Source organism: Myotis yumanensis, unplaced genomic scaffold (genome assembly GCF_028538775.1).
Source record: "Myotis yumanensis isolate MYYU_CA2020_CCGP unplaced genomic scaffold, mMyoYum1.0.hap1 SCAF_1, whole genome shotgun sequence".
In the NCBI taxonomy this organism is placed as follows: Eukaryota; Metazoa; Chordata; class Mammalia; order Chiroptera; family Vespertilionidae; genus Myotis; species Myotis yumanensis.
Genome location: NW_027223752.1, coordinates 82,552,484 through 82,577,299, shown reverse-complemented (window position 1 = coordinate 82,577,299; position 24,816 = coordinate 82,552,484). Strand labels below are relative to the sequence as shown.

Below are 24,816 nucleotides of genomic sequence, written 5' to 3'. Positions count from 1 at the left end.
GAGTGTTGACCTATGATCCAGGAGGTCACAGTTTGATTCCCATGGCAGGGTCGCTGGCTTGATCCCTAGTAGGGGGGCGTGCAGGAGGCAGCCGATGAATGATTCTCCTCATTGATGTTTCTATCTCTCTCTCCCTTCCTCTCTGAAATCAATAAAAAAAATATAAAGAAAGATTCATGTGCAGATGTCCAGAAAGATAAGGTGATTTGTCCAGTCTTACGGGTGGTAAGAGGTGGGACTTGAAACCAGGTCTCCCAACTCCAAGTCCAGAGTTTTCTTTTTTTTTTTTTTTTGTGTGTGTGTGTTTTTTTTTTTAATTAAATTTTTATTGTTCAGATTACATTTGTTCCTCTTCCCACCCCCCCCATAACTCCCCTCCTTCCAGTTCCCGCCCCACCCTCCGCCCTCACTCCCCACCCACTGTCCTCATCCATAGGTGCACGATTTTTGTCCAGTCTCTTCCCGAATCTCCCATTCCCCTTACCCCCCCAAAAATAGTCAGTCCATTCCCTTTCTATGTCCCTGATTCAATATAATCACCAGTTCATTCTGTACATCAGATTATTTATTCACTTGATTCTTAGATTCACTTGTTGATAGATGCATGTTTGTTGTTCACAATTTGTATCTTTACCTTTTTCTTCTTCCTCTTCTTAAAGGATACCTTTCAGTATTTCGTATAATACTGGTTTAGTGGTGATGAACTCCTTTAGCTTTTCCTTGTCTGTGAAGCTCTTTATCTGACCTTCAGTTCTGAATGATAGCTTTGCTGGATAAAGTACTCTAGGTTGTAGGTTCTTGGTATTCAGCACTTTGAATATTTCTTGCCATTCCCTTCTGGCCTGCAAAGTTTCTGTTGAGAAATCAGCTGACAGTTGTATGGGTATTCCCTTGTAGGTAATTGAGTCTCTTTCTCTTGCTGCTTTTAAGATTCTCTCTTTGTCTTTTGCTCTTGGCATTTTAATGATGATGTGTCTTGGTGTGGTCCTCTTTGGATTCCTTTTGTTTGGGGTTCTCTGCGCTTCTTGGACCTGTAAGTCCATTTCTTTCACCAGGTGGGGGAAGTTTTCTGCCATTATTTCTTGAAATAGGTTTTCAATATCTTTCTGTCTTTCATCTTCTGGCACCCCTATTATTCTGATGTTGGTACGCTTGAAACTGTCCCAGAGGCTCCTTACACTATCTTCACACTTTCGGATTCTTTTTTCATTTTGCTTTTCCAGTTGGGTGTTTTTTGTCAAATCTTTGGTTTGATTCTTGTGCTCCTCTGGTCTGCTATTGGGTATAATATTCTTTATTTCAGTCCGTGTATGCTTACTTTCTAATTTCTTTATCGTAGCATCGAGGGTCTCATTAGTTTTCGTGAGGCTCTGCACAAATTTATGGCAAGCCCTCAAAATTGCGATTCTTAGCTCCATATCCTCCATTTCTGTCATGTTTTTTTGTCTCCGCATCTTTTATGCTTTCTTGGTGCACCCCCTTGTGGTCTCTGTGCGCAGTCTTGTTCTAGCCAAGCCTTAATTGTTGTAGTTAACACTAGAGGGATTTGACCACCAGGCCGACTGGCTGCAGGAAACAGCTGTGTGGAAAACGTCTGCCTTCTGGGGAGGCGCTAATCCAGCCTTTGCCTGAGGCGATCGGCAAATGGCTGTGCGCAGGGTTTGGGCGGGGCGGGATCAACAGGGCGGGCGGAGGGAGCAGTTATGGCCACTCTCAGTCCCGTTCCCAGAGGCTCTGCTTCTCAGAACCCCGGCAGCCCCTGCAAACCTCGGAGAGAAAGCTGCCCTCAGGTTCCAACTGATGCCGGATAATCCCGCTTCTCCCGTTTGAGTCTGGGTCCCTAGAGACTCGCCCGGATCTGGAGCCCAGAGTCTGAGACTCACTCCCGACAGAAAACGACAACCGCGCCCTCAGCCACCAGCCCGCTTTGCTTTGCGCGCGCACCTCGGTACCTTTGTATTTTCCACACTGCGCCGCCTCTGAGCCTCGGTTTGCTGTTCTCTTTCCTTCTAGTTGTAGAGTCTCTCTTCAGCCAGCTTTCCTGTGGTTCTGGGTGATGTCCGTTCCGTCTTTTAGTTGTATTTTTGAAATGGTTGTTTGCGGCAGCGGTCTCCAGTGTTTACCTATGCCGCCATCTTGGTCTCTCCCAGAGTTTTCTTGATGAACTAGCTATATTGCCCCTTGTTAGGATTCGACTGTCTTGCAATAAAATGGGTATAAAGTTATCTTGTTATTGTCTTTATTTGCATGACCATAATTTCTGATGATATCAAACATCTTTTTGTATATTTTATTGGCTATATTTCTTTCCTCCTTAATAGAATTCAGATAAAATATTTAGCCCATTTTTTTATTGGGTTGCTTTTCTATTATGGCTTTGAAAGAATCAATATATTGATTATATATTACAGATAATAAACGTTTGTCCATTATCTATGTCACATTTGTAATTTGCCTTTATTTTGGGGGTCTTTTAATAAACAATAATTCTTAGTTTCAATGTAGTTTAATTTGTCAATATTTTCTTTTTTTGTTTATCATTTCTCAGATCTTTAATCAGTATTTTTCTACCATAAGGCCCAAATAATATTCTCTTATCTTTTCTCCTGAAAGTTTTCGTTTAATATTTTTGTCCATCTAGAATGGATGTCAGTGTCTGATATGAGGCGGGGAATCCAATGTTATGTTTTCCCATACAGACAATCAGCAATACCAGCTTCCTTTCAACTCTGTTTCATATTTGTGTGGGTCTCTTTCTTGGCTCTCTATTTTGTCCTGCCGGTCAGTTTGTGTGTATTTGTGTCAATACCATCTTGATTTAATTAGCTATTTTTATGCCTTGTATGTACTAGGCAAGCCACCCCTCCCCCCGCCCCCCCCCCCAGTCTCTTCTTCTTCAGCAATGTCTTGATTATTGTAGGACTTTTGCTGATTTACATTTAACCCCCAAAGTGAGATCATAATGTTACTATTAGTTTACACCTTGCTTTAAAAAACTTAATAATACATTGTGGCTTTTTTGTTATTACATAAAAGTTGCCATTGACATATTATGGTAAAATATAATTTTTAATGGCTGCATAATGTTATTATTTATATGTGTCATAATTTATTTATTCCATCTCCCATTTTTGGATATTAAAGCTGTTGCTAAATTTTCATTATTATAAGCAATTCCGTGATGAATGCTGTTGCAGCAAAATCTTTGAAAACTTCTATAATTTTATTTTGGGTGGATTTCTGAGTCTAAGAATTTGCTCAATTTTAAGAATTTTGATATAAATTGCTATATTATTTTTAGAAAGTTCATATAAACCATGTAACAGGGTAGGACTTAAGGCAGACACCTTGTTAACAAAATGATCATTTTAATAAGTTTTACTTTGATAGGCAAATAATTTGAAACAAGTTAAATTTAGATTACATATCTAAATTTAGATTGGATTAACACATTTTATGTTCATATTTTTCTAGTGAACAGCCATGGGTTTTGTACACTGAACACTCTCCTAAGCACCTTCTCCTTTTGTTCCATCAGAGGAATTGAGCCCTGCCCCCCAGGCCCATGGCCAATCAGACTGTCACCGCGAGGGAGTTTATTTTGCTGGGACTTGCCCTCAGCAGGCAGGTGGAGCTGCTGTTCCTGATGCTGCTGCTGTCCACATTCCTGCTGACCCTCCTGGGGAACCTGCTCATCATTTCCATTGTGCTGTCCTACTCCTGTCTCCACACCCCCATGTACTTCTTCCTGTGCACCCCTCTATCCTGGACATCCTCTTCACCTCAGTCATTTCTCCAAAAGTGTTGGTCAACTTAGCATCTGGGGATAAAACCATTTCCTTTGCTGGGTGTATCACCCAGTGCTATTTCTACTTCTTCCTGGGCACGGTAGAGTTTCTTCTGTTGACAGTCACGTCCTACGATCGCTATGCTGCTGTCTGTTACCCGCTGCAGTGCAGCACCATCATGAGACCTTCTGTCTGCATTGGGACTGTTGTGTTTTCTTGGGTAGGAGGCTTCCTATCTGTGCTCTTCCCAATCATCTTCATCTCTCAGCTGCCCTTCTGTGGCTCCAACATTATTAACCACTTCTTCTGTGACAGTGGGCCTTTGCTGGCCTTGGCCTGTGCAGAAACTACTGCCATTGAGCTGATGGATTTCATGCTTTCGTCCACCGTCATCCTCTGTTGCATAGTCCTTGTGGCCTATTCCTATACGTACATCATCTTGACGATAGTGCGCATTCCTTCCTCAAGTGGAAGGAAGAAGGCCTTTAACACCTGTGCTTCCCACCTGACAATAGTCATGATTTCTAGTGGCATCACAGTGTTTATCTACGTGACACCCTCCCAGAAAGAATATATGGAGGTCAACAAGGTCCCTTCAGTACTGAGCAGTGTTGTGACCCCATTCCTCAACCCCTTTGTATATACTCTGAGGAATGACACGGTGTTGGGGGTCCTAAAGGACGTGTGGGTCAGAGTGCAAGCAGTTTTAGAAAAGAGGATGATGACAATGCTGAGGAGCAAATTGTCCTCTTACAAAGACCAATAAGGAAGGGCTAGTCTCTCTTCCTCTTCACCACCAAGTATGTAGTGTATCAATTTCCTGCCGTAGAAAGATAGGACTTGCTTTACCAAAGGGATGAGCTAGCTAAGGGATCCTGAATGGTTTCTAGCGGAAAGAAGACTTAGCTTGGAGACAGGGACTTGAACTCTAGCCTTGGTTCTAACTTGAATTCTGTGGCCACAGCTGTGTCACCAGCCACTGACCTCTAGCGCTCTCATTGGAAGTGTGTCAGGGCTGGACTTGATGATCTCCAAGCCCCATCCACAATGAATATTCTAAGAATTACAGAGCCTTGCAACCTGTGTCCTATTCAAAGTCCCAACATGTTTGGCTTCATCTCCTCATGGACCCTGACCACAACTCTTCTACCAGCTGACACGAAGTCCTTCCTGGTCCCCTCCTCATGGATCCTCTGTCCTTCTATCTTCTCTAGGAATCTTTCTAAGAATAACCTTTATTATTCTCTAGTCCACTGTCATATCCTCAGTGGACATTTGTAATGATTGTGGTGGATATATGTAGTCTGTTATTTATTTATTTTTATTTTTAAATTAAATATGTTTTTATTAATTTTAGAGAGAAGGAGAGAGAAACATTGATGTGAGAGAAACCCAAGTTTATAGCATGAACTGTAACCATAAATCCTTAGAATATATGAAGAAAGGTACTGATTGAGTGGCATGTTCATAGTGATTTCTTAGTCCTAGGAATGTTAGGAATGGCCCATTCAGATGGAGTGTGTGTGTGTGTGCGCGCGTGCGCGCGCTCGCACATCTCAGCATGCACCCATGTGTGTAGGCCTGGTAGTGTAAACAGGGCACTCTGGTTGACCTTCTTCAGGCCTTTCTTGCACCTGTTCCTGAGGAATGTGTTGGCATGGTGTTGGGAAAATCAGATCAGCATGTTGTGCAGCCTCCCAAAGTGGTACTGGAGTAAGGAGATGAACTTTCAGAGTCATAGGCCCTACTTCTCCACATCAGGGCCTTCTGGGTCAGGTGTCAGAGACAGGGTCCCTTAGACCAGTGCTTGTAGACGGGGGCAGAAGAATCTCTTAGGGAATTTTAAAAATATATATATTTTTATTGATTTCAGAGAGGATGGGAGAGGGAGAGATAGAAACATCAATGATGAGAGAGAATCACTGATTGGCTGCCTCCTGCATGCCCCCTACTGGGGATCGAGCCTGCAACCCAGGTATGTGCCCTTGACCGGAATTGAACCCGGACCTTTCAGTCCACAGGCCGACATTCTATACACTGAGCCAAACCAGCTAGATCTTAGGGAATGTTTTTAAATGTAGATGTCATGGTCAGACTCCATCCAGATTTACCGAATAAACTCAGGAATACAGTCCAGCAATCTATCTATATATATCTAAAAGACAAGCAACCAGAACAATGGAACTACTGGAATGACTGGAATGATTGGTTGCTATGATGTGCACTGCGGATTAGGGCCCTGATTGCCCCCCTCCCCCCAACCTCCTGAGGCCCCTCCCCCCGGCCTGCCCAACCCCCGATTGGCTCCCCCAACCCCGATTGGGGGCAGGGCCAGCCAGCCAACTGCCCGAGGCCCCTCTCCCCTGCTGGCCTGGCCCCACCCCACCTGTGCATGAATTCATGCACTGGGCCTCTAGTATTTTAAAAAATACCCAGTTGTTTTGTGAGCAGGTTTAGTTTGGTGACTGCTGCCTCGCTTGGCCTGGTCTCCAAAGGGGTGGTAACATCACTTAGTATTCACAAGTTCTTTTGACTTTACCTCCTAAAGATTTCTTGTGTCTTTCTCCTCTGTATGTCCACTGCCCACTGGTCAAGTCCAAGCTACCAGAATCTCTGGCCTGGACCACTGCAGTAGCCTCAAAGTTCCCAATCTGTACTCCACAAAGCAGCCAGAGTGGTCATGTCAAGTTTCAGATTGGATTGTCACACACCCCACCCCACCCTGACACGCAGTCCAGTTATTTTTTCCCCATTGCTTTCAGAATGAACACAACATTCTTTTCATGGCCAGAGGGCCTGCATGAGTAGGTTCCCACCCACCTCCCCAGCTTCATCTCACGGCCATCATCCCTGCTAATAGACTTGCACTCAAAGTTCTCTCCAGATACCCCTTCCCTTCCCTTTGCACTTCAGGCTCCGCTGTTACTATTTTTGAGGGAGATCTTCCCACCTTTCAGGGACAGCCCTTTTCAGTTGCAATTTTGTTTTGATTTACATAGTAATTTGATTAAGTGTGCATCTTCATGTAGATTGTAATTTGCCAGGAAGGCAGGGACCCCTTTTCTTCACTATTGTAGCCTTAGTGGTTAGTATGCAGTAAGCTCTAAATACAGGGTTGCACCCTGGCCAGTGTGGCTCAGTTTGTTGAGCATCCTCCTGTGCACCAAAAGGTTGCCAGTTGGATTCCCAGTCAGGGCACATGCCCAGGTTTTGGTTCAGTCCCTGGTCAGGGTGTGTGGGAGGCAACTGATCAATGTTTTTCTCCAATTGATGTTTCTCTCTCTCCCTCCCTCTCCTTTCCTCTCTCTCTCAAAAACCAATAAAAACATATTAAAATAAATAAGGAAATACAGGGCCAGGCAAAAGTAATTTAAAGTTGTTTGTATGGAAAATAATACAGCCTGGCCAGAGTGGCTTAGTTGGTTGGAGTGTCCTCCCAGACACTGAAAGGTTTCTGGTTCTAATCTGGTAAGGGTACATGCCTGGGTTTTGGGTTGGATCCCTGTTGGGGTTGGGGCAAATATGAAAGGCAACTAATCACTGTCTCTCCCTCCCCCCTTTCCTCTCTCTAAGCATATTCTAGAGTGAGAACTTTAAAAATATAATAAATGAAAAATAATTAATAAGAATAAACTGTTTTTTGCCGAAACCGGTTTGGCTCAGTGGATAGAGCGTCGGCCTGCGGACTGAAGGGTCCCAGGTTCGATTCCGGTCAAGGGCATATACCTGGGTTTCGGGCACATCCCCAGTGGGAGATGTGCAGGAGGCAGCTGATCGATGTTTCTCTCTCATCGATGTTTCTAACTCTCTATCTCTCTCCCTTCCTCTCTGTAAAAAATCAATAGAATATATTAAAAAAAAAAAAAAGAATAAACTGTTTTGTGCACTCACAACTGTAAACCTACTTTTGCCCCACCCTGTATCTGCCCTCTTCTTCATATGGCTGCGTTGGCAATCAGCAATTTTTAGTCACTGAGAAGACACAGGGTGTTGGGATGGATCAGAGCTTTATAATTATATCCAGAATTCCATTCACACATTTGTTCATTCATCACGATATATGTGGCATTATGTGCCACTGGGAGCTGTGGATTTCTGGGTCTAGCTGGAGTCAGCCAGCACACAGCAGGAACTGTTGGTAACAGTTTGAATACCTGGCATATCTCACTTATCTTGGCTCAGTGAAAACAAACATTTATTAAACACAAACTAGGTGCCAGATGTGCCCTTGTTCTTAAGTAGCTTATGATCTATGGAGGAAAGACTTACTAGTACATGAAATAAGTGGCTACACATTTACAAGTTTTACAAAAGGGGCTGTAGTGTGTGCCATGGAGACACAGAAGAGAGGGTCCAAGTCCAGCCTGGGGGGTCAGAGACAGGCTTCCCTGCGTAAGGACTATTTGAGGGGATGACTAAGAGTTAGGAAAACAGGCTATAGGGCAGTCCAGGTGTAGGTCAATGTGGAATGAACTTCAGAAGATGGCTATTTACTGAGCAGCAGGGAGTACCCAGTTCTGCCCAATTCTCCTCCTGAGTTGGGGTTTGGCCCCTCCACACTCCCCAAACATCCTCTGAAGGGGTTGGCTGAGATGGCCCCTGCCAATCTGTGTCTAGAGGGCAAATGCTGGGCTAAATGGAGAGGGAAAGGTGTGTAAGTGGGAAGCCCTCAGGGCCCCTTCTCTGACTCAGGCATCACATGGGCTGCTGTGAATTCAGCACCACTCCCAGCACTCCTGTCGACCAATACTAAACATCATCACCGCCAGCAGTTTTTACTCATTTCTTTATTAATGTAGAAAAAGAGCCCAAGGCAGCTGGACCAGTAGTACAAAGCACGATGAGTTAATACTATTTTGGTGAAAGGGTTGGCTTTACAAAAGAGAAGGAGCAAGCAGGAGCTGTCCTGGTTCTGGGGCCAGGCCCAGCCTGCTGCCCGGAACCTCACAGGAGCACCTGGAACCAGTCCCTTGGAGAGGATGACAGGTGGGTTGAGCGGGATGAACTGGAGACCATGGAGGACAGATGGCAGGGGTAGAGGGCCAGGCAGTGAGAACCATCCTGTGGCTGATGAGGACAGGAAACTGCTGGCATGAGACTCCCCACTGGACCATGGGTAGGGGCTCCAGGTGGCCTCAGCTCTGGGAATAGGAAGAAAGATCTTGCCGGGGGCAAGGGAATCCAGAGCTGGCCCTGGGTTGAAGAGCCTTTCCCTCCTCTCTCCACCAGGGGCCACCTTTGCTCTGTACTACAGTTGGGGCTTCAGGGCCCAAGGCACAGAGGGAGGCCCAGAGGCCTCCCTGTTGGGAGGAAGAGTGGGCAGGGAAGGAAGCACTTGAGTGTTCCTGGCTTAGGCAGCCAGGGCTGAGACACAGGGCGGGACAACAGCACCCCTGTGCAATGGGGCTGGAATGTGGGCAGGGATGGGCTTACCCTTGGCCAGTTACCCCATGGCAATGGTGCCTGCCTCGAACCTTTGCAAATGGAGTCTGCACCATCACCGGGTGTCAGCAGACCCGGGTTCTAGCCTGAGCTTTTCTGGAACAGAGCTATGTCACCATGGGCCAGCCATGTCCCGCCCTGGCCTGCTCCTCATCTGCTAATGAGGGCTTTGGCTATGACCTCTCAGGTCATGGGAGAGACTCTGAAGAACAAGGGACTCTCCAGAACCTGCTCTTGGTAGCTAAGTGGGAACTGGTCCCAACCACACCTTGGACACTGGCATGGGAGGGGCAAGGAGGTGGAGGAGGAGGGTGTTCTTTCGTGGAACCTACCCCCAGGAACGTTCCAGAGCTAGGAAAGACTGTGGGGGCCTCTGTTTTGTCCAAGGGTAGAGAGGCGGCCCTCCCTTTGGCAGGGAGGGGACGTGGTTCAGTACAGACCCTTCACAACCACTATCTGGGTAACTCTTGGCACTAAGTGACCCTTTATGTTCTTCCCCGGGGGTGGGAGGCTCCAGGCCTTGTTGTAGCTTCTGCCTCCAGCCCTCAGCCTGGGGTCAGGAGTACTTTTCACTGTGTTCTTGCCTTGGGAACAGCCCAAGACTCTGACTGGCTGGCACATGTTAGTTGGTGAGGAAAGGACAGAGGGTGAGTAAGCAGCCAGGGAGGTGAGAGCGACTCTCTGGCTTTCTCCGCTTCCTCTAGTGAGAGCAGCTCAATCAACCGAGTCACAGATTTCTTCCACCACCGCATTGAAGATGTGTGGCTGGTCTGCATAGACGTGGTGCGAAGCACCCTCGATTTCCTGTGAAGAAAGGAACCGCCAGGGTGGGACAGCCCTTTATTCCAGGCACTGGAAAGCTGTCAAACCATTTCTTTTCCTTTAGACCTCCTTGCCTATCACCCATGAGCACTTGTCAGAAACCGTGGTCCACTTTTCTCCCTGGATCCTGGCACTTTCCTGTAGGAGCCAACGACTCTCAATATCCCATTTTCCTCCTCCCATGACCATGCACTGTATCTTGCCTTCCATGCTAGCCCCACCACCGATCTGCTCATTTGACCCACAGGCCCAGTAAACCAGGGCCCAATAGGCAGCCAGCCTGATTAAGCACACTCATTAGCAAATGAGGGTTGAGGGGGGAAGAAAAAGAGAAGGCAGGAGTGTGGTAGGAAGGCTTCATGTCAGCCTCTACTATACACAGCTCTGGTTTTGAGTGGGAATTACAGGAGGGATAGCATGATGTCTGTGCCTGGCTACTGGACAAGAACAGAAGTGAGAGGCCTCCTAATTATGAAATGACAAAAAGCCAAACCTTTCAAGTCCACTGTCTCATCTCAATCGGTTCATCCCTCTTTTCCCTGCTGACTCTTCCATCACCCTCTCTACCCCGAGTTGCTCATCTTTGCTGAGAGCCAACCAACACGTGCTGGCATTCAATGCACAGCTTTTCCACCCCAATTCTGCTCCTTGGTGGCCAACGTACCATGTCTCGGACGTAGGAATCCGGCCGCTGCAGCTTCACCTTTTTCCCTGTGCTGGTGTCTATCCAGGTGTTGGATCCATAGATCATGGTGATGGGCACATCTTTTCGAATCAAGTGAATTCGTTCTATCATGGGGCGCCGGGCCCAGCCGAAGGACTCCATCATGGCTTTGAAGGCCGTCTCACCACTAAGAAGCAAAACAGGGTGAGGCAATTAGAATAAACCCCGCAGCATAAAATGTCAAACTGTTGGTCTCTTCAGAGGCTGGGGCAGTATCTTCATCATCTTGGTATTCCTCTCAAACCCTGGGTTTGAGCCTCACTAAATATTGGTAAGATTAGGAGAAAGGACTGAATCTCTAGAGGCCTCTTAACACAAAACAGAGTTAGAGGGATACACTTGTGAAAACCCCTAGGACACTGAATATTGTCCAAGAATGCAATGGGTTAATATTTATTCAAAAAATATTCATGTGTCATGCCCTAATCTGAGTGGGGGGACATATGAACAAGACACATTTCAGCTCACACTTCAGGCATTAAGTAATGAATTATATGATTCATTAACTACACACTTCCCAAGAATTATGAAAGGGTAGTGGAGTGCTATGAGAACACAGACTAAGGACTTAGCTGGCTGGGGGTGGAGGGAGGAGGTCAGGAGTTCATTGGGGGTGGAGTCTCAAGAGCGAGTACTATGGTAGCACAAAGGGTTTCCTGAGGAGACTGTGAATAAAGCAGTCATGTGAAGACCTGGGGGAGCAGCAGTTTGTGTTGTGCGAGAAGCGAGGACTGCCAATCAGATCTACTTTGCTTTTTCCTGGTCATTTCCTTAGGTAGAGCTAATTGAGGCCGTATCATGGTCTGCAAGGGGTCTGCATGCATTATGCAGAACTAGTTCTGAGGCTGGGGAACATTCTGAGGAAAGGGCTAGGACTGTGCGTGAGGGGCCTCAAGTGGGTATGAGACTGGCGCTGAGCCCAGGGGGGGCTGAAAGACGGGTAGAGAGCAGAAAGCAGGGGCTACCTGACTTGACTGTTGAGCTGAGTTTCTATACTGCTGCCTAAGCAGCGCCCTTCAATTAGCGGTGCTCATGAGGAATGTTGAATGGACAGTTCCCACGCTGCCTGAAAGCTGTCTGGGTTTGAGGCTAATGCTCAGACAGTACTGATGGAATGCAAATCCCCTCCTTCTTCACAGCTTTGGCTCACAACAGTGACCTGGACAGGCCTGGAATGAGGCGGGGCAGTGCTGCGGCTCCCAGTGAACTTGGCTCCTCTGAGATGCCTTCCAGCAGCTCAGGGTGAGGCCACCACAGAGGCGGTGCCTCCTGGTATCAGCCACTCACACAGCACGGACTGAGGGGAAGATTACCTCCGGGACTCTGCCCTGGCTGTCAGCTACAAGCCTATGGGGGCTGCTGTGTGAGCAGTCACAGACCTGAGCCTCTCAAGATTCTGGGGACACCAGGAAATCTCCAAAAGATTTGGAAAGAATTCCTGTCCCAACAATACTTCAAGGCGCACATGATTAAATTTTAAAATAGGTACTTTCTCAATCAGTGATTCTATTTGTAGGAACGTACTCTATAGACCAGTGGTTCTCAACCTTCCTAATGCCGCGACCCTTTAATACAGTTCCTCATGCTGTGGTGACCCCCAATTTCATTGTTACAAATTGAACATAATTAAAGTATAGTGATTAATCACAAAAACAATATGTAATTATATATGTGTTTTCCGATGGTCTTAGGCGACCCCTGTGAAAGGGTTGTTCGACCCCGAAGGGGTCGCGACCCACAGGTTGAGAACCACTGCTATTGACAGTCGTGTGTGCAGAGGGAGACATGCAAGGAGGTTCTCTGAAGTTGTCACGTGATATGTCAGACTGGCAGTAACAAGGAAAGTTGGAAATTACAAGTCTGGGACAGGCAAAGACTTCTTTCTTTCTTTTTGCTTTTATAAAAATACCGTATTCATTAGTAAAAAAAAACCACCAGTCTTTTCAAATGTTTTCCAGACTCTTGCCTGTCAGGATAACCGCCTATCTCTACAGAAGAGTAAGGGTCACCTGTAGAGACAGTGGCAATTTTAATTAATGTTATCTTCTCCATCTCTTTGTGCCTACCCCTGAGGAAGTCTCTGGAAACGATCAAGCCTGCTAACGCTTCTGTTCTCCTAACTCAGCGACTCAACCGATGTGCTGCAAGAATTTTTAAAACATGCAATACCTGACTATTTAGTCAGGGACACTGACCTCTTTTCCCTTAGATTGTCAAATTAAAAAAAAATGACAACAGCCAACACAACAGTAGTCACCTAGTATGCATGAATCAAAATTATACCTATATTTTTTGTCAGATCGGCAAAAAATATACTTTTTGGTGTGCCGCAAAATTTTAGTAATTAGTTTGTGTGCCATGAGATGGAGGTTGAAAAATCGCTGCCCAAACTGAATGAAAACTTTGTGGAAGAAGAAACACAGCATAGAACGATCCTGTTACATACAGTTCTGCAGTTTTCGTGCTATCTTGTCCACCTGGCGCGGCTCTGGGCGCTGCTCTCACCTGGGGTTTTGTGCGTTGCAGTGGTAGATATACTCTGATATAGTATCATCTTCAAAGAAGTCTGCAAACTTGCGCTTGAAGTCTGGTCGGAATCGCTGCACCAAGCCAGGCCCTGGGAGGGGACAGGAGAGCATGCAGGGGCCAGTTTGGGTGGTGGGGAAAGACTTCTGCCTGTGCATGCTTGAACAACATTATTTCTCCTATTCCTGGGACCCTTACAGCCTTTTAATCTTAAGGTAGTGAGTGAAATGAGACCATCTCCCAAGAGGCCGGTCATATTCAGGCCTGTAACATAATATGAGTGGAGAGGCAAACTTAACCCTGGCATCTCAGACTCGGGGCAGTTTTAGAGCAATCTGTTCTCTCCACCTTCTTTATATAGTTCATAAACAAGCAGTAGGGCACCCAAAACAGACTGTCAAAATTGGGGCCTACTGGTCAACACCGGGCCTTTCCCTTCTGGTCTTCTCTCTGCATGTAAGAAGCAAGGGGTCAGAGGGCGGCACAGCCAGGATCCCCTGGGCCCTGGCCTCCTCCGTGGCTGTCAGCCAACTGCCACAACCACACTAGCTCTGATGCCCATGCACGAACCCAGCCAGATGCAGGTCCAAAAACGGGGGGCATGGTAAGAGCTGAGCTTCTCCTAAACTCCTACCTTCTCCTCAAATGCTCATATTTCCCTTTTACCCAGAGCCATTCTGTTTCTCATGAAGGGCCTAGAGAGATAACTTATTTAGCCATTTGCAATGAACTCACAATAATTGGCTATTGAACGTTACCATGTATACATCAGCCATTAGTGTAAGACAGAGGGTCACCAACCCTTCCCATAAAGGGCATGTGCTGTTCACTCCATCAGAGTAAAAAGCTCCCCAGAAAGTTAGGGTGCTGGCAGTGTGAGGGTCAGAAGCCTGGGGCCTATTGATTTCACTTCCTCTGGCCGGCTTCCTCGGAACGCCTTCCCTCCCTTCAGCCACAGAATTTGCTGACAGCTACTAAATGCTGAAGATGTGGTGTCTGACTGGAGCAGGGCATGGTTTCGAGGGGCTTGCCTGACACTGTGGGTTGTGTTGGAGGCTCTGGTTCTGACATCTCCCTGCTGCAGGTGCTGGGTGAGCTGCAGAGGTGGGAGCCAGTGGTGGTTACCACGCTGAATCGCCACAGGTTGCCATAAACTCACACATGTAGCATAACAATTCAGCAGAGGAAGAGTCACCTCATGGTCCCTTTCTTTCTCTCTCTCTCTCTGGGGGTCTAACCAAGGCACAGAGTAGTAGTTCTGCTCCATCTGTCCCTTGCATAGGAAAACTTTTTCCATGCAAATGAAAGAAAAAAAAGAACCTTCTGAAACTACAGACAAAGAAACCTGGTCCAGATTAATAGCTTAAAATAACAATGCTAGGTCCATTCCGACTTTTCTAGAACAAGCGAGGATGACGGGAGTCCAGAAGCAGTGGGGCTTCTAGCACGGGATAGCCTTGGTTTGAGGAGATAGTTTCTGTATCTGTAGGCTACTCACCCCAGGGCCCAGCTATTCGAAGAACAGCCAGTGGGTTGGAACGCCCTAGGACAGAGGCCACAGCCTTGACCCAGGTTGGGGGTGCACGGATCTCACTGGGGTCAGTCGGTCGGAGGGGAAAGCCCCATGGGTCCACCAGGATGAGGTGTTTAACTCTACAGGAGGACAAAGGAAAAGCTGTATTTGCTTGGAGATACCATAGCCCTTAAATCACCCAGGAAAAAGAGAACCACAGTGGGGCCTTGACTTACGAGTTTAATTCGTTCCGTGACGGAGCTCATAACTCAAATTACTCATATGTCAAATCACTGTGACGTTCGCTGTGCCAACTAGCGGTGGGGTATCTGAAGCTGGCTCGTAACCCAAATTTTTTGAGCTTGCAACTCAAAGCAAAAAATCGGCCGAGAGATGGCTCATATCTCAAAAAAACTCGTTAGTCGGGACACTCGTAAGTCAAGGCCCCACTGTATTGGAAACTAATACCGGAAGCTTCCCAGTGAGGCAAGGAGTTGGATAATGACCCAGAGGGTGGGTCCTTCTTACCTTTCAGGGTACTTGATAGAGTAAGAAGTGGCCAGGAATCCTCCCAAACTGTGCCCTAGGAGGATCATGCTGGGGATCCCCATGGTCTCCCGCCACGTCTCTATTGACATCACAAACTCATTCTCGGCCCCTTCTGGGTCCCTCGGGAATGTTGGCCTGGAGCTTCTCCCGAAGCCAAGCAGATCAAACGTGTGCAGTGTGCGGCGGGCACTCAGTGAATCCATGTTGAGGATCCAGAGGCCCACGCCACCCCCAAAGCCATGCACCATCACCAAAGGGGTGCGGTCCCTGAGCTCGGGGCTCACGGTCACCGTCCAGATCTTGTTCTGGTTTGGGAGAGACACATACCGGGCCAGGAACTTGTTCTGGAGACCTGGGGAGAGGAGATTCAGAGCGAGCAATACGTCTGCTTTCTGACAGCATCATCATGGTGCCTGGATGATCAGTCTTCAGCTCTGTCCCTCCGTTCCCAAACCGCCCTGACCTCCCTCACCTCTTTCCTTTTTATATCCCTCTCACCATCCACCCCAAGAGTTAAACTCTGAGTACAATTTGTAGACCATCTACTCTATAGGTAATAAGAGTGGCCATCTTATTCCTTGAGGCTGTTTGCCTGGCTCCCTTTGGGCACAGGGTGGCAGTGACTCCACCAACCTACAGAGCTCCTGCACCCATTGCTCTCGTACCTGTGTGCTTGGGGCTTGACAGATGGACAGAAGTGTCCTCACTGAGGGTATCTGGGAGGAGGGCTTTTAACTGGAGTTGAGACAGGCGGAGGGTGTGACAGGTGTGAACTGAGCCACCGGCTTATTCCTCTTAGAGACAGACCCAGGTGGGCAGTGCTTGCTCTGCTGGTGTGAAGGCAATTACATGACAGAGCTGCCCAGGGAAAGTGACTTGGATCCTGGACCAAAGCCTGAAAGCTGTGGCTATTCTCCAGTTGTACTTACTCAGGCTCCTAAGAGGCGAGCACTGGCTGGGGAAGTAGAACAGGGCAGGTAAGATAAGAGGAAAACAGGGAGATGTGGCCCAAGGGCCTTGTTTGAGCCAGTGGCTGCTGTTGCTCATGGGATGCCCTGCCCCAATATAACACTGCCCAGGAGCTGGTCTCTGGGAATCTCTAACTCCTGTCTCAAACCAGAGAAGTGGTGGGAAAATACAGTGGGGCCTTGACTTACGAGTGTCCCGACTAACGAGTTTTTCCAGATACGAGCTGTCTCTTGGCCAATTTTTTGCTTTGAGTTGCGAGCTAAAATTCAGGTTACGAGCCAGCTTCAGATACCCCACCGCTAGTTGGCGCAGCGAACGTCACAGTGAACGCCACAACATCAGCCCAGCATCACGTGTCATTGTAATGGTGAAAATTGATTTGACATACGAGTAATTTGAGTTACAAGCTCTGTCACGGAACGAATTAAACTCGTAAGTCAAGGCCCCACCGTAGTAATATTAGAGAATATAGGACTTCTTTACTGGTCCTTGGGTAGCAAGGTGGTAAATCTAAGAAGTGCTTGTGTGTTTGGAAGAACAGACAGGGAGAAAGAAAGAAGAGAGGAGTAGGAGAAGGAAGAAAAGGAGAGAATATGTGTATTTGTGTGTGTGTTGTGTGCTAATAGTTGGTACAGGGTTGGAGGTGAAGTTGTGGGATGGGGCAGAACTACATGATGGACAGGGAGGGCGACACTGAGGAACCATTATCCTAGAATTCAGTGTCCTCTGTCTAAATCTCTTCCCTTAGATCACTGACAACCTTTCCTCCCAACCTCAAACATTTTTTATCAGGAGTCAGTGGGCTCAGTGTACCAGGCTCTGGGAAGATCCCGTATCCTCCTTAGGCCTCCTGAGGGAGGTGGCACAAGCTGTCCCCTCTACTTACACTGGAGGATCTTGGCTTCCACATTCTTCAATTGAGACATCGAAGTGGGGCGCCAAGCGGGCAGCCAGCTACTCAGCCAGCCTTGAGGCCTGGGACAAAGAGACACAGAGATGCTCATTGGCAACATTGGAAAGGAAACATTGATGCCCTGAGCCTTGCTGACAGATACAAAAGAGTTATCAGGGTACAGGGTGTTTTCCAGGCTCAGGAGCCCTCCCACTATGGCAGTCAGCAATTCCCTCACGGCCTGATAGACTGTTACTCTTCTCTGGTAAATGGCTATTAACAACATGCTCTTTGTTTCAAAGATGCTCAGAATATCATGTGCACAGCACTTTACAGTTTACAAAGCACTTTCACATTTATCTCATTTGAGCTTTACAAACCCTTTTGCCGCTGGTTTTCATGTTTCAAGAGATTATAAGGGGGACAAACCCACTTTTAACTAATGCTTTCAGTTATCATTTGCTATCCCCAGGGCTGAATGTTCCTTTAGAATAGGACAAGTTCCCATGCCACCTGCCCTCCTGGCAGGGCACTGCAGTTTGTGTGTGCCCTCTTTCAAGCCCCTGGAAGTACAGAGCACTGTCAGTGCCCAGCTGGGCTCTCAGGAAACCTTTAAGCAACGAGATGGGATAGGCAGGGAGCAAGAGATGGGAGACCTGGGTTCAAGTCCTGCGGTGAATCACCGGCTGGACACAGGTTGCCTCTGGCCTTGTTCTCCAGATTATAAAATGAGTAAACAACTCACATGGTTCTTATCTCCCACAGCAGGCAATAAAACAGATAAGATACGCTATTCTGCCTTCTCCTTCATATCCACAGGACTTTAAGTCATTGCAGAGTAGAAGTTGAAAGCACCAGTTTTGGAATGAAAAAAACACACCTTGGATCTGAGTCATGGTATTATCATTTTCGAGCAGAATGACTTTGGCCTGATGAACAGCCTGTCTTTGAGCGTTTAGATATGTAAGGGAACTTATAAGGTGCCTGGTACAAATTAGATGCTCAATGAATGAGTTTTTATTATTTCTTTTCCATCGCATATGACATTTCTCTTTTCTGGGTGAAGAGGATTATGGGATGGACACACCAGCTGTAGGAAAGGCCTGTGAACATGGGTATAGTCACACAGAGCATTCTGTGGGAGAACGAGAGGAACCACTGCCAGCACCCCCCCCCCCCCCCCCCCCCTTAGCACACACTGGGCATCCTGGTACATCAGTTGAAGCACAGAGCTTTAGATAAGGATGACCCTTAGAAATCATCTAGCCCAGTCTCTTTATTTTATAGATGACCAAACCGATGCCCAAAGAGGTCAGACAGCTAGTGAGAAAAAGAAGCAGAACTAGAAAACCCAGATTTGAAATCCAGGTTTCTCTGTACTTCTTCTCTGGAAGTTCCAGCCTTGGCGTTTCAAGGGCACACACAAATACTTACGGTATAGGACAAAATTTTCACACTGGTCTCTGTTTTCTGAAAGGGGGTGTGATCTAAAGCCAGAAGGCCAGATTTCTAATCCCGGCACTGCCACTTACCAGCAATATGACTTCCACTTTCTGTGTCAAACTTTCACCTTTAAAAGGGCGGTAATAATAGTACCTACCTCACAGGGTTGTTATAAAGATTAAATGAGTTAATGCACCTAAAATACATAGAATAAAGTCTAGCACAAGATAAAATTCCCAATAAAAGTTTCCCCCCAGCTAAATCATAAGCCGTTTTGTAAGTAGCGAGTCTCAATGATTGAGGTTTGAAAGAAATACTGAGGTTGCAGCCGAGCCAGATGAGAGTTGTCAGTTTCATCAATTAAATCCTATGGAGACTCATAACCCTTTTAATTTTCCACTGGAATTCCTTGTCAGCTTGAAGCATCTGGATCCCACACTGCAGCACTCAGGAGAAATGTTGTTCCATGGAACAGCACTATGGGCTGCTCAGCAGATATTCAGGGGAGTTTTACTTTGCCTCTCTTCTTCACCAAAAATGTTGCAGGTAAAGCACTGGAAATATTGTCTGGCACACTGAATCTGATTAATACATTGGGGAGGTGAGGGATGGGGATAGAGAAGAGAAGCCACTTAGCCATGAACTTGGGCTGGCCAGGATGGTCTCTTCCCTCTAGAGCAGTGGTAACAAAGAAACAGAATTCCTGAGGATGAGGCCCAGAAATCAGGATTTTAAAAAGATTCCCAGGTGATTCTAATGTGCAGCCAAGGTTGAGAACCACTGCTCTAGACTAGAGCATTTTTATCTGAACAGAGGTAAGGCAGAAGAGGTTCTGTGCAGGGTCTGTGATCTTGGGCAAGTCTTCTAACTTCTATGGGCACTGACTTCTTTAAAAAAGAGCTGAACTACCTGCATCTCAACCGGCTCTAATATTGTTTCCCTAAGTCGCTGTAGCTACTGTACAGTTCTTGGAAAAGTTCTCTTAGAGAGCAACTCTCCTGGGCAGCTTATTCAAATACAGGAAGCTGCTATTGTCATAAAGCTAATTCCTTTTGCAAACTGCCAGTTGTGCTGGTCTGAAAAGGGGGACCGCGGGACCCACAAAAGGACCCGAGCTAGTGACACCGAGGCTTGGCTGGGAGCTGAGTCATTCTTCTGGAAGCAACTTTGCCTGGCTCCTAGAGACTGCAAATGGCTAACCACACCAGCTACAGGTGGCGCCCCAAACCCGATGCCCTTGAGGCAGTGGTAACAAGTCCCCAGAGCTCTAATTTTGAGACCACAGCAAAAAGGATAGTTATAATGATTAAAAACATATCAACTAGGGTCGCAAGCTGCGAAGTGTCTCGGCGGGTGAGAACTAAAGAAGGCTTGCAAGCCCATTCATTATTCCAAGCAGACCAATTCCAGCGCGGCGGCGGCCTTTCTCCTCTTCCGGTGCCCTCTCCGTGCCCTCTCCGTGCCCTGCGAAGTGAGGCTCTTTCCGCCCCCGACTTCCAAACCAGGGCCAGTCCAGGCAGGCGGACCTGGCTGCCACCCCCGCAACCGCATCCCGCCAGCATGCTTCGGTGGATCTCAGACATTCCCACGGAATCTAATCCCCGAGCACAGCGGGGAGAGGAGAACGAGGAGCGATCGCGGAGACCAACGTGCAAAGTTCGAATCTCGGAGCTGCATGCAGGCTAACTCATTTCCCATCGCTCCCCCGGCTCTGCCGCCGTCTCTTCTGGGCAGAAGCAAAGCGAGCAAAGGCACCCCCCAGCCCTCCCATGAGGCCGACCTGAGACAGGAAAGGCAGGAAGATGTCTAAAAGTGTTCCTCAGCCACAGACAGTCCCAGGATCATGGGCCAGAGAGAGACAGGGAAAGAGAAAGAGACGGGGTTAACTCACTGCTGCTCCAGATCATCAGCCATAGTAAACAAGCCCTGCCGGGTCGAGCCGAGCCAGCCCGTCCCTCTGCCTGACGCCAGCACCAGCTGACCTAGCAAAGGGTCGGATAACAAAGTGGGGCGGGGCCAGCGCGGGGCGGGGAGGCGGGGCCCCGGTACCGGGACTCTGGCCTTGAACCTCGGCGGGGACCCGGCACAGGTGCAGGCGGAGTGGTCTCCCGGTCTCGCAGAATAGGACCGTAATTCTGGGCACACATTTGGGAGACAGTGAGGGAGGCGAGTAGTACCGAAACCACTGAGTCCCTCACGGGAGCTCACCAGCCCTCCATGCTCTCATGATCAGAAAGTGACAGGACTACCCCCGCAGGCGCTCACACTGTCTGGGCTTCCCTATTATATAGCTCCCTGTCCTCGGAATTACTCCCCTGGTGTCCTTTCTAATTTGAGGCTTACGATGTTTGTAGAGACCACACCACTGGTTAAATGTTCCTACCAAGGGCCTGTACCCTAAGTAGATTGCCAGGTTTCATAAATAAAGAACAGCACGCCTAGTTAAAGCTGAATTTCAGGCAAACAACAAATACTTTTTATTTTTTTATTTTTTAATTGATTTCAGAGAGGAAGGGAAAGGGAGAAACATAGAAACATCAATGATGAGAGAGAATCATTGATCAGCTGCCTCCCGTACGCCCCAGACTGGGGATCGAGGCCGCAACCTGGGCATGTGCCCTTGACCGAAATCGAACCCAGGCGGGACCTTTCAGTCTGCAGGCCAAAGCTTTATCCACTGAGCCAAACTGGCCGGGGCCAACAAATACTTTTATAGAACAAGTATGTCCCGTGTAATATTTGGGACATAATGTTGTAATGTACCCCGCGAATCACAGAAGGACGCCTCAAGAAGTCGAATTAAAGAGTCACATTTATTGCAATCCGGGTCTATGAGGGGGCATTTCGCTCTCCCAGATCTCATAGTGCCCTCCCCAGCCCCAACACCAGATTTATATAGGCAAAGATCACAAAGGTATTGATTACATCCCAGGGTTTGGAATGAGGAACCTGGTTCGCAAAAAAAGCAGTTTACAGAAGCAGAATTAAGCATGTTAATTATAGTTTTGGGTCTCCAGATCACTGAGTTCACAGGAACACATTATCTGGGGCCACTGAGTTGACAGGAACACATTATCTAGAGCCCTCGGGTCTTGGGACCACTGAGTTGACAGGAACACATTATCTAGAGCTATCGGGTCTTGGGACCACTGAGTTGACAGGGAAACATTATCTGAAAACCTCAGGTCTTGGGATAATTGTGCTGTCCTGGTTCCCAGGTACAGAGGAATGTGCTTTCTAAAACCAGTAAGATCACAATCAATGGGATATTCTCATTACAATCAATAAGGCATTCAATCGAATGGGATGATTTATACAATTCAGAAAATCGAAGTAACTTTTCTATTGTTAAACAAAGCAAATAAGTACAGAAGCCAAACAGCAGGGTAAAAGTTAAACTATAGTTTCTACCTGAGATGATTGCTACCATACTTCAATGACTTGGCATCCTGTATTTTATCTGTCAACCCTAAACCTAAGTGACATTATTTCAAGATGCAAATCCTTTGCTCTGGAGATTCCCCAACCTAGTTTCCAGGAAGATGTGACTCAATCCCAGGTCTCTCACAGTTTGGAAGATCCCCAGCTCCTGCCTCCTCCCCTCAGGAGGGGGAGTTGAAGAACTAACTTACAAGGCTAGGCTTGCTTTAGGGGTGTGGGGGTTTGGAGGAGAGGGTGGTTGGCTTAGCTCAGTGGTCCTGAGTGTACTTCAGGTTTGCTCGGCAGGGGGCCAAATCTTGAGGCTGACTCCAGACGTTACCTGAACTGATAAACAGGGCCTGAGGTCCCTGGAGCTGTCTGATTTCAGGTTGTCCCTAGGTTAGGTTAAAACTAGACTTCGGTGGTGGTGGGTGGGAGAATGCTAGTCCTGAGGGGTTTGTCAAGGTGTTTTCTTTAGCCATCATGCAGGACGGGAGAATGAGATTTCTTCTTTCTTGTAACAGTGTCAAAATGATCTGAGTATCATGGTAAGGGCTTACTAGCATATATATATATAATCTCTTAGAGGCCCGATGCACGAAATTTGTGCAAGAGTAGGCCTTCCTTCCCCCAGCTGCCGGCCCTGGCTTCCCTCTAGCACCTGAGACCCGGGCTTCCCTCACAGCCCTGGCTTTGTCCGGAAGGTGGTCTGGAAGGACCTCCGGAAGGATGTCCGGTCTAATTAGCATATTATGCTTTTATTATTATAGATTATTATAGATATATCCTGCCCTTCCTCTAAACTTAATTTTAAAAAGCTATTATAAAAATAATAGCCTGCTCTAGTAGTAAATAAGATTTTTCTATCTGCTGCCATCCTAGGCTGTTTATTGGCAACTTAGTATTTGGAGCTCAGCTCAAACTTCCCCTCTTCTGAGGCCTTTCCTGACCGCAGAGTCTAAAAGAGATGCCTCGTCTGTCACATTATTTTCTTCATAACACTTACCACTATCTGAAATTCTCATGTGTATTTGTCTACTCATTTATTATCAGTTTCCCTCCACTAGAGCCTAAGGTTCATGGGGGATCTTGTCTGTTTTGTTCTCTGCTCTGTTGCCAGCACCTAGGACAGGATGTGGCACAGGGTAGACAGTCAGTACTTACTGGATAAATAAATGGATGAAAAGTCTAGCCAGGAGGCAGATATGTAAACAATTACCTATAAAACAATGTGCTAAGTGTCAAGGGCTTTGGGAGCTGTATTTTAAATTGTACGACATAGGAAATTCCAGGCTACATCACTTTAAGACAGGGCAACACAATCTCCCACTTTTCTGAAAACCTGTAGAATGGAGAACTTTTTGAGGCAGGCATGACTGGCTGGAACTCTCCAGACCTCATCTCAGGAGGCAGCGCAGAAAAATCTCTGATGTGCCAACCAGCTTCACAGCAGAGGTTGCTTAGAAGTAGGAAACTTGAACATATGGAAAATGCCTTTTATAATCAAATTTAATAGATCTCTTAAGATACTGAGATATCTTAGGACTGGGTTAGATCTGTTAGAGTTATAGCGTGAAGAAGACTCTCAGTGCCTGCTCTGGGCAGGCCTCTGGGGAGATGGGTAAGGTACTTTTTTCTCCTTATCTTCCAGACCAGATTCACTATGCAAGTATGAAAGAATCTTCCTTCTACCTCCAACATGCGTGATTAAAGTGCTAATATGGTCTTTATGAATAAAGTCTAACTTTGACAACCCTCTTTCCTGTGCCTGTAAGTTATATTAAACATTCCAGAAATAGGTGGAGTTGATAACCTAACAGCTTAGGCTTCAGAGGGATGGATCATTCTTGGGTTTCAAATGGTGTCATTGCCTTTTGAACAAACTATGACCAAGGTGTAACCCTTGGATTAAACATAGGAACCGAATAGAATAGTTGTAAAGTTGCTCTGTCCGATATGCTAAACACTAGCTACTTGTGGCTACTTAAATTTAAATTAATAAAAATTAAGTTGAAGTATGGTAGCAATCATCTCAGGTAGAAGCTATAGTTTAGCTTTAACCCTGCTGTTTGGTTTCTGTACTTATTTGTTTGCTAAAATAATAGAAAAGTTATTTTGATTTTCTGAATTATATAAATCATCCCATTCGATTAAATACCCTATTGATTGTAATGTGAATATCCCATGGGTTGTGGTCATACTGGTCTTAGAAAGCACATTTTCCTTTACCTGGGAAGGACAACACAATTATCCCAAGGTCAGAGGGCTCCAGTTAACATGTCCCTATTGACTCAGGGTTCTGGAGACCCAAAAACTGTGATTTAGATAACATGCTGCTTCTACTTCGGTAAACTGCTTTTTTGAAAACCAGGTTCCTCATTCCAGACCTGAGGGCTCTAGATCAGTGATAGCGAACCTTTGGAGCTTGGCATGTCAGCATTTTGAAAAACCCTAACTTAACTCTGGTGCCATGTCACATATAGAAATTTTTTGATATTTGCAACCATAGTAAAACAAAGATTTATATTTTTGATATTTATTTTATATATTTAAACTAGAGGCCCGGTGCACAAAAATTTGTGCGGGGGGGGGGGGGGGGGTGCGGTCCCTCAGCCCGGCCTGTGCCCTCTCGCAGTCTGGGACCGCTCAGGAGATAACAAGCTGCTGGCTTAGGCCTGCTCCCGGGTGGCAGAGGGCAGGCCCAATCCCTAGGTGCAGGGTCTATTGG

General features: G+C 46.9%; 2 protein-coding genes across 4 annotated transcripts; one reads left to right on the top strand and one right to left on the bottom strand.

Annotated features, from left to right (window-relative positions):
• The first annotated feature begins 3,565 nt into the window (after positions 1-3,565).
• OR6J1 (olfactory receptor family 6 subfamily J member 1) lies at positions 3,566-4,596 on the top strand. The gene is given in 2 exon segments (XM_070410882.1): positions 3,566-3,755; positions 3,758-4,596. Coding segments are annotated over 2 exon segments (1,029 nt in total).
• A 3,963-nt stretch (positions 4,597-8,559) lies between these two features.
• On the bottom strand, positions 8,560-20,626 carry ABHD4 (abhydrolase domain containing 4, N-acyl phospholipase B). 3 transcript variants are annotated; one of them, XM_070426286.1, is made up of 7 exons: positions 20,560-20,626; positions 17,220-17,308; positions 15,344-15,716; positions 14,801-14,955; positions 13,282-13,393; positions 10,717-10,903; positions 8,560-10,034 (listed from the first exon to the last, which is right to left on the bottom strand). In XM_070426286.1, exons 1-7 carry the CDS (start codon positions 20,580-20,582, stop codon positions 9,945-9,947), a joined length of 1,029 nt encoding a protein of 342 aa, XP_070282387.1. In that variant the 5' UTR covers positions 20,583-20,626; the 3' UTR covers positions 8,560-9,944. The 3 variants fall into 3 exon arrangements, with proteins under 3 accessions (XP_070282387.1, XP_070282390.1, XP_070282381.1); XM_070426289.1 differs by having other exon boundaries at positions 20,449-20,584; XM_070426280.1 differs by lacking the exon at positions 20,560-20,626 and having other exon boundaries at positions 17,220-18,380.
• Between the last annotated feature and the right edge of the window lie 4,190 nt (positions 20,627-24,816).

What these genes read in the sequence shown, in the direction of transcription:
- ABHD4 (XM_070426280.1), bottom strand. Translation starts at nt 17,511, where the DNA reads ATGTTGTTAATAGCCATTTACCAGAGAAGAGTAACAGTCTATCAGGCC. An exon ending in TGCAACGCACAAAACCCCAG is followed by an intron (nt 10,904 to 13,281) that starts GTGAGAGCAGCG and finishes TTTGCTTCTTAG; the next exon opens with TGGTGAGACGGCCTTCAAAG. An exon ending in ATTCCTACGTCCGAGACATG is followed by an intron (nt 10,035 to 10,716) that starts GTACGTTGGCCA and finishes CTTTCTTCACAG; the next exon opens with GAAATCGAGGGTGCTTCGCA.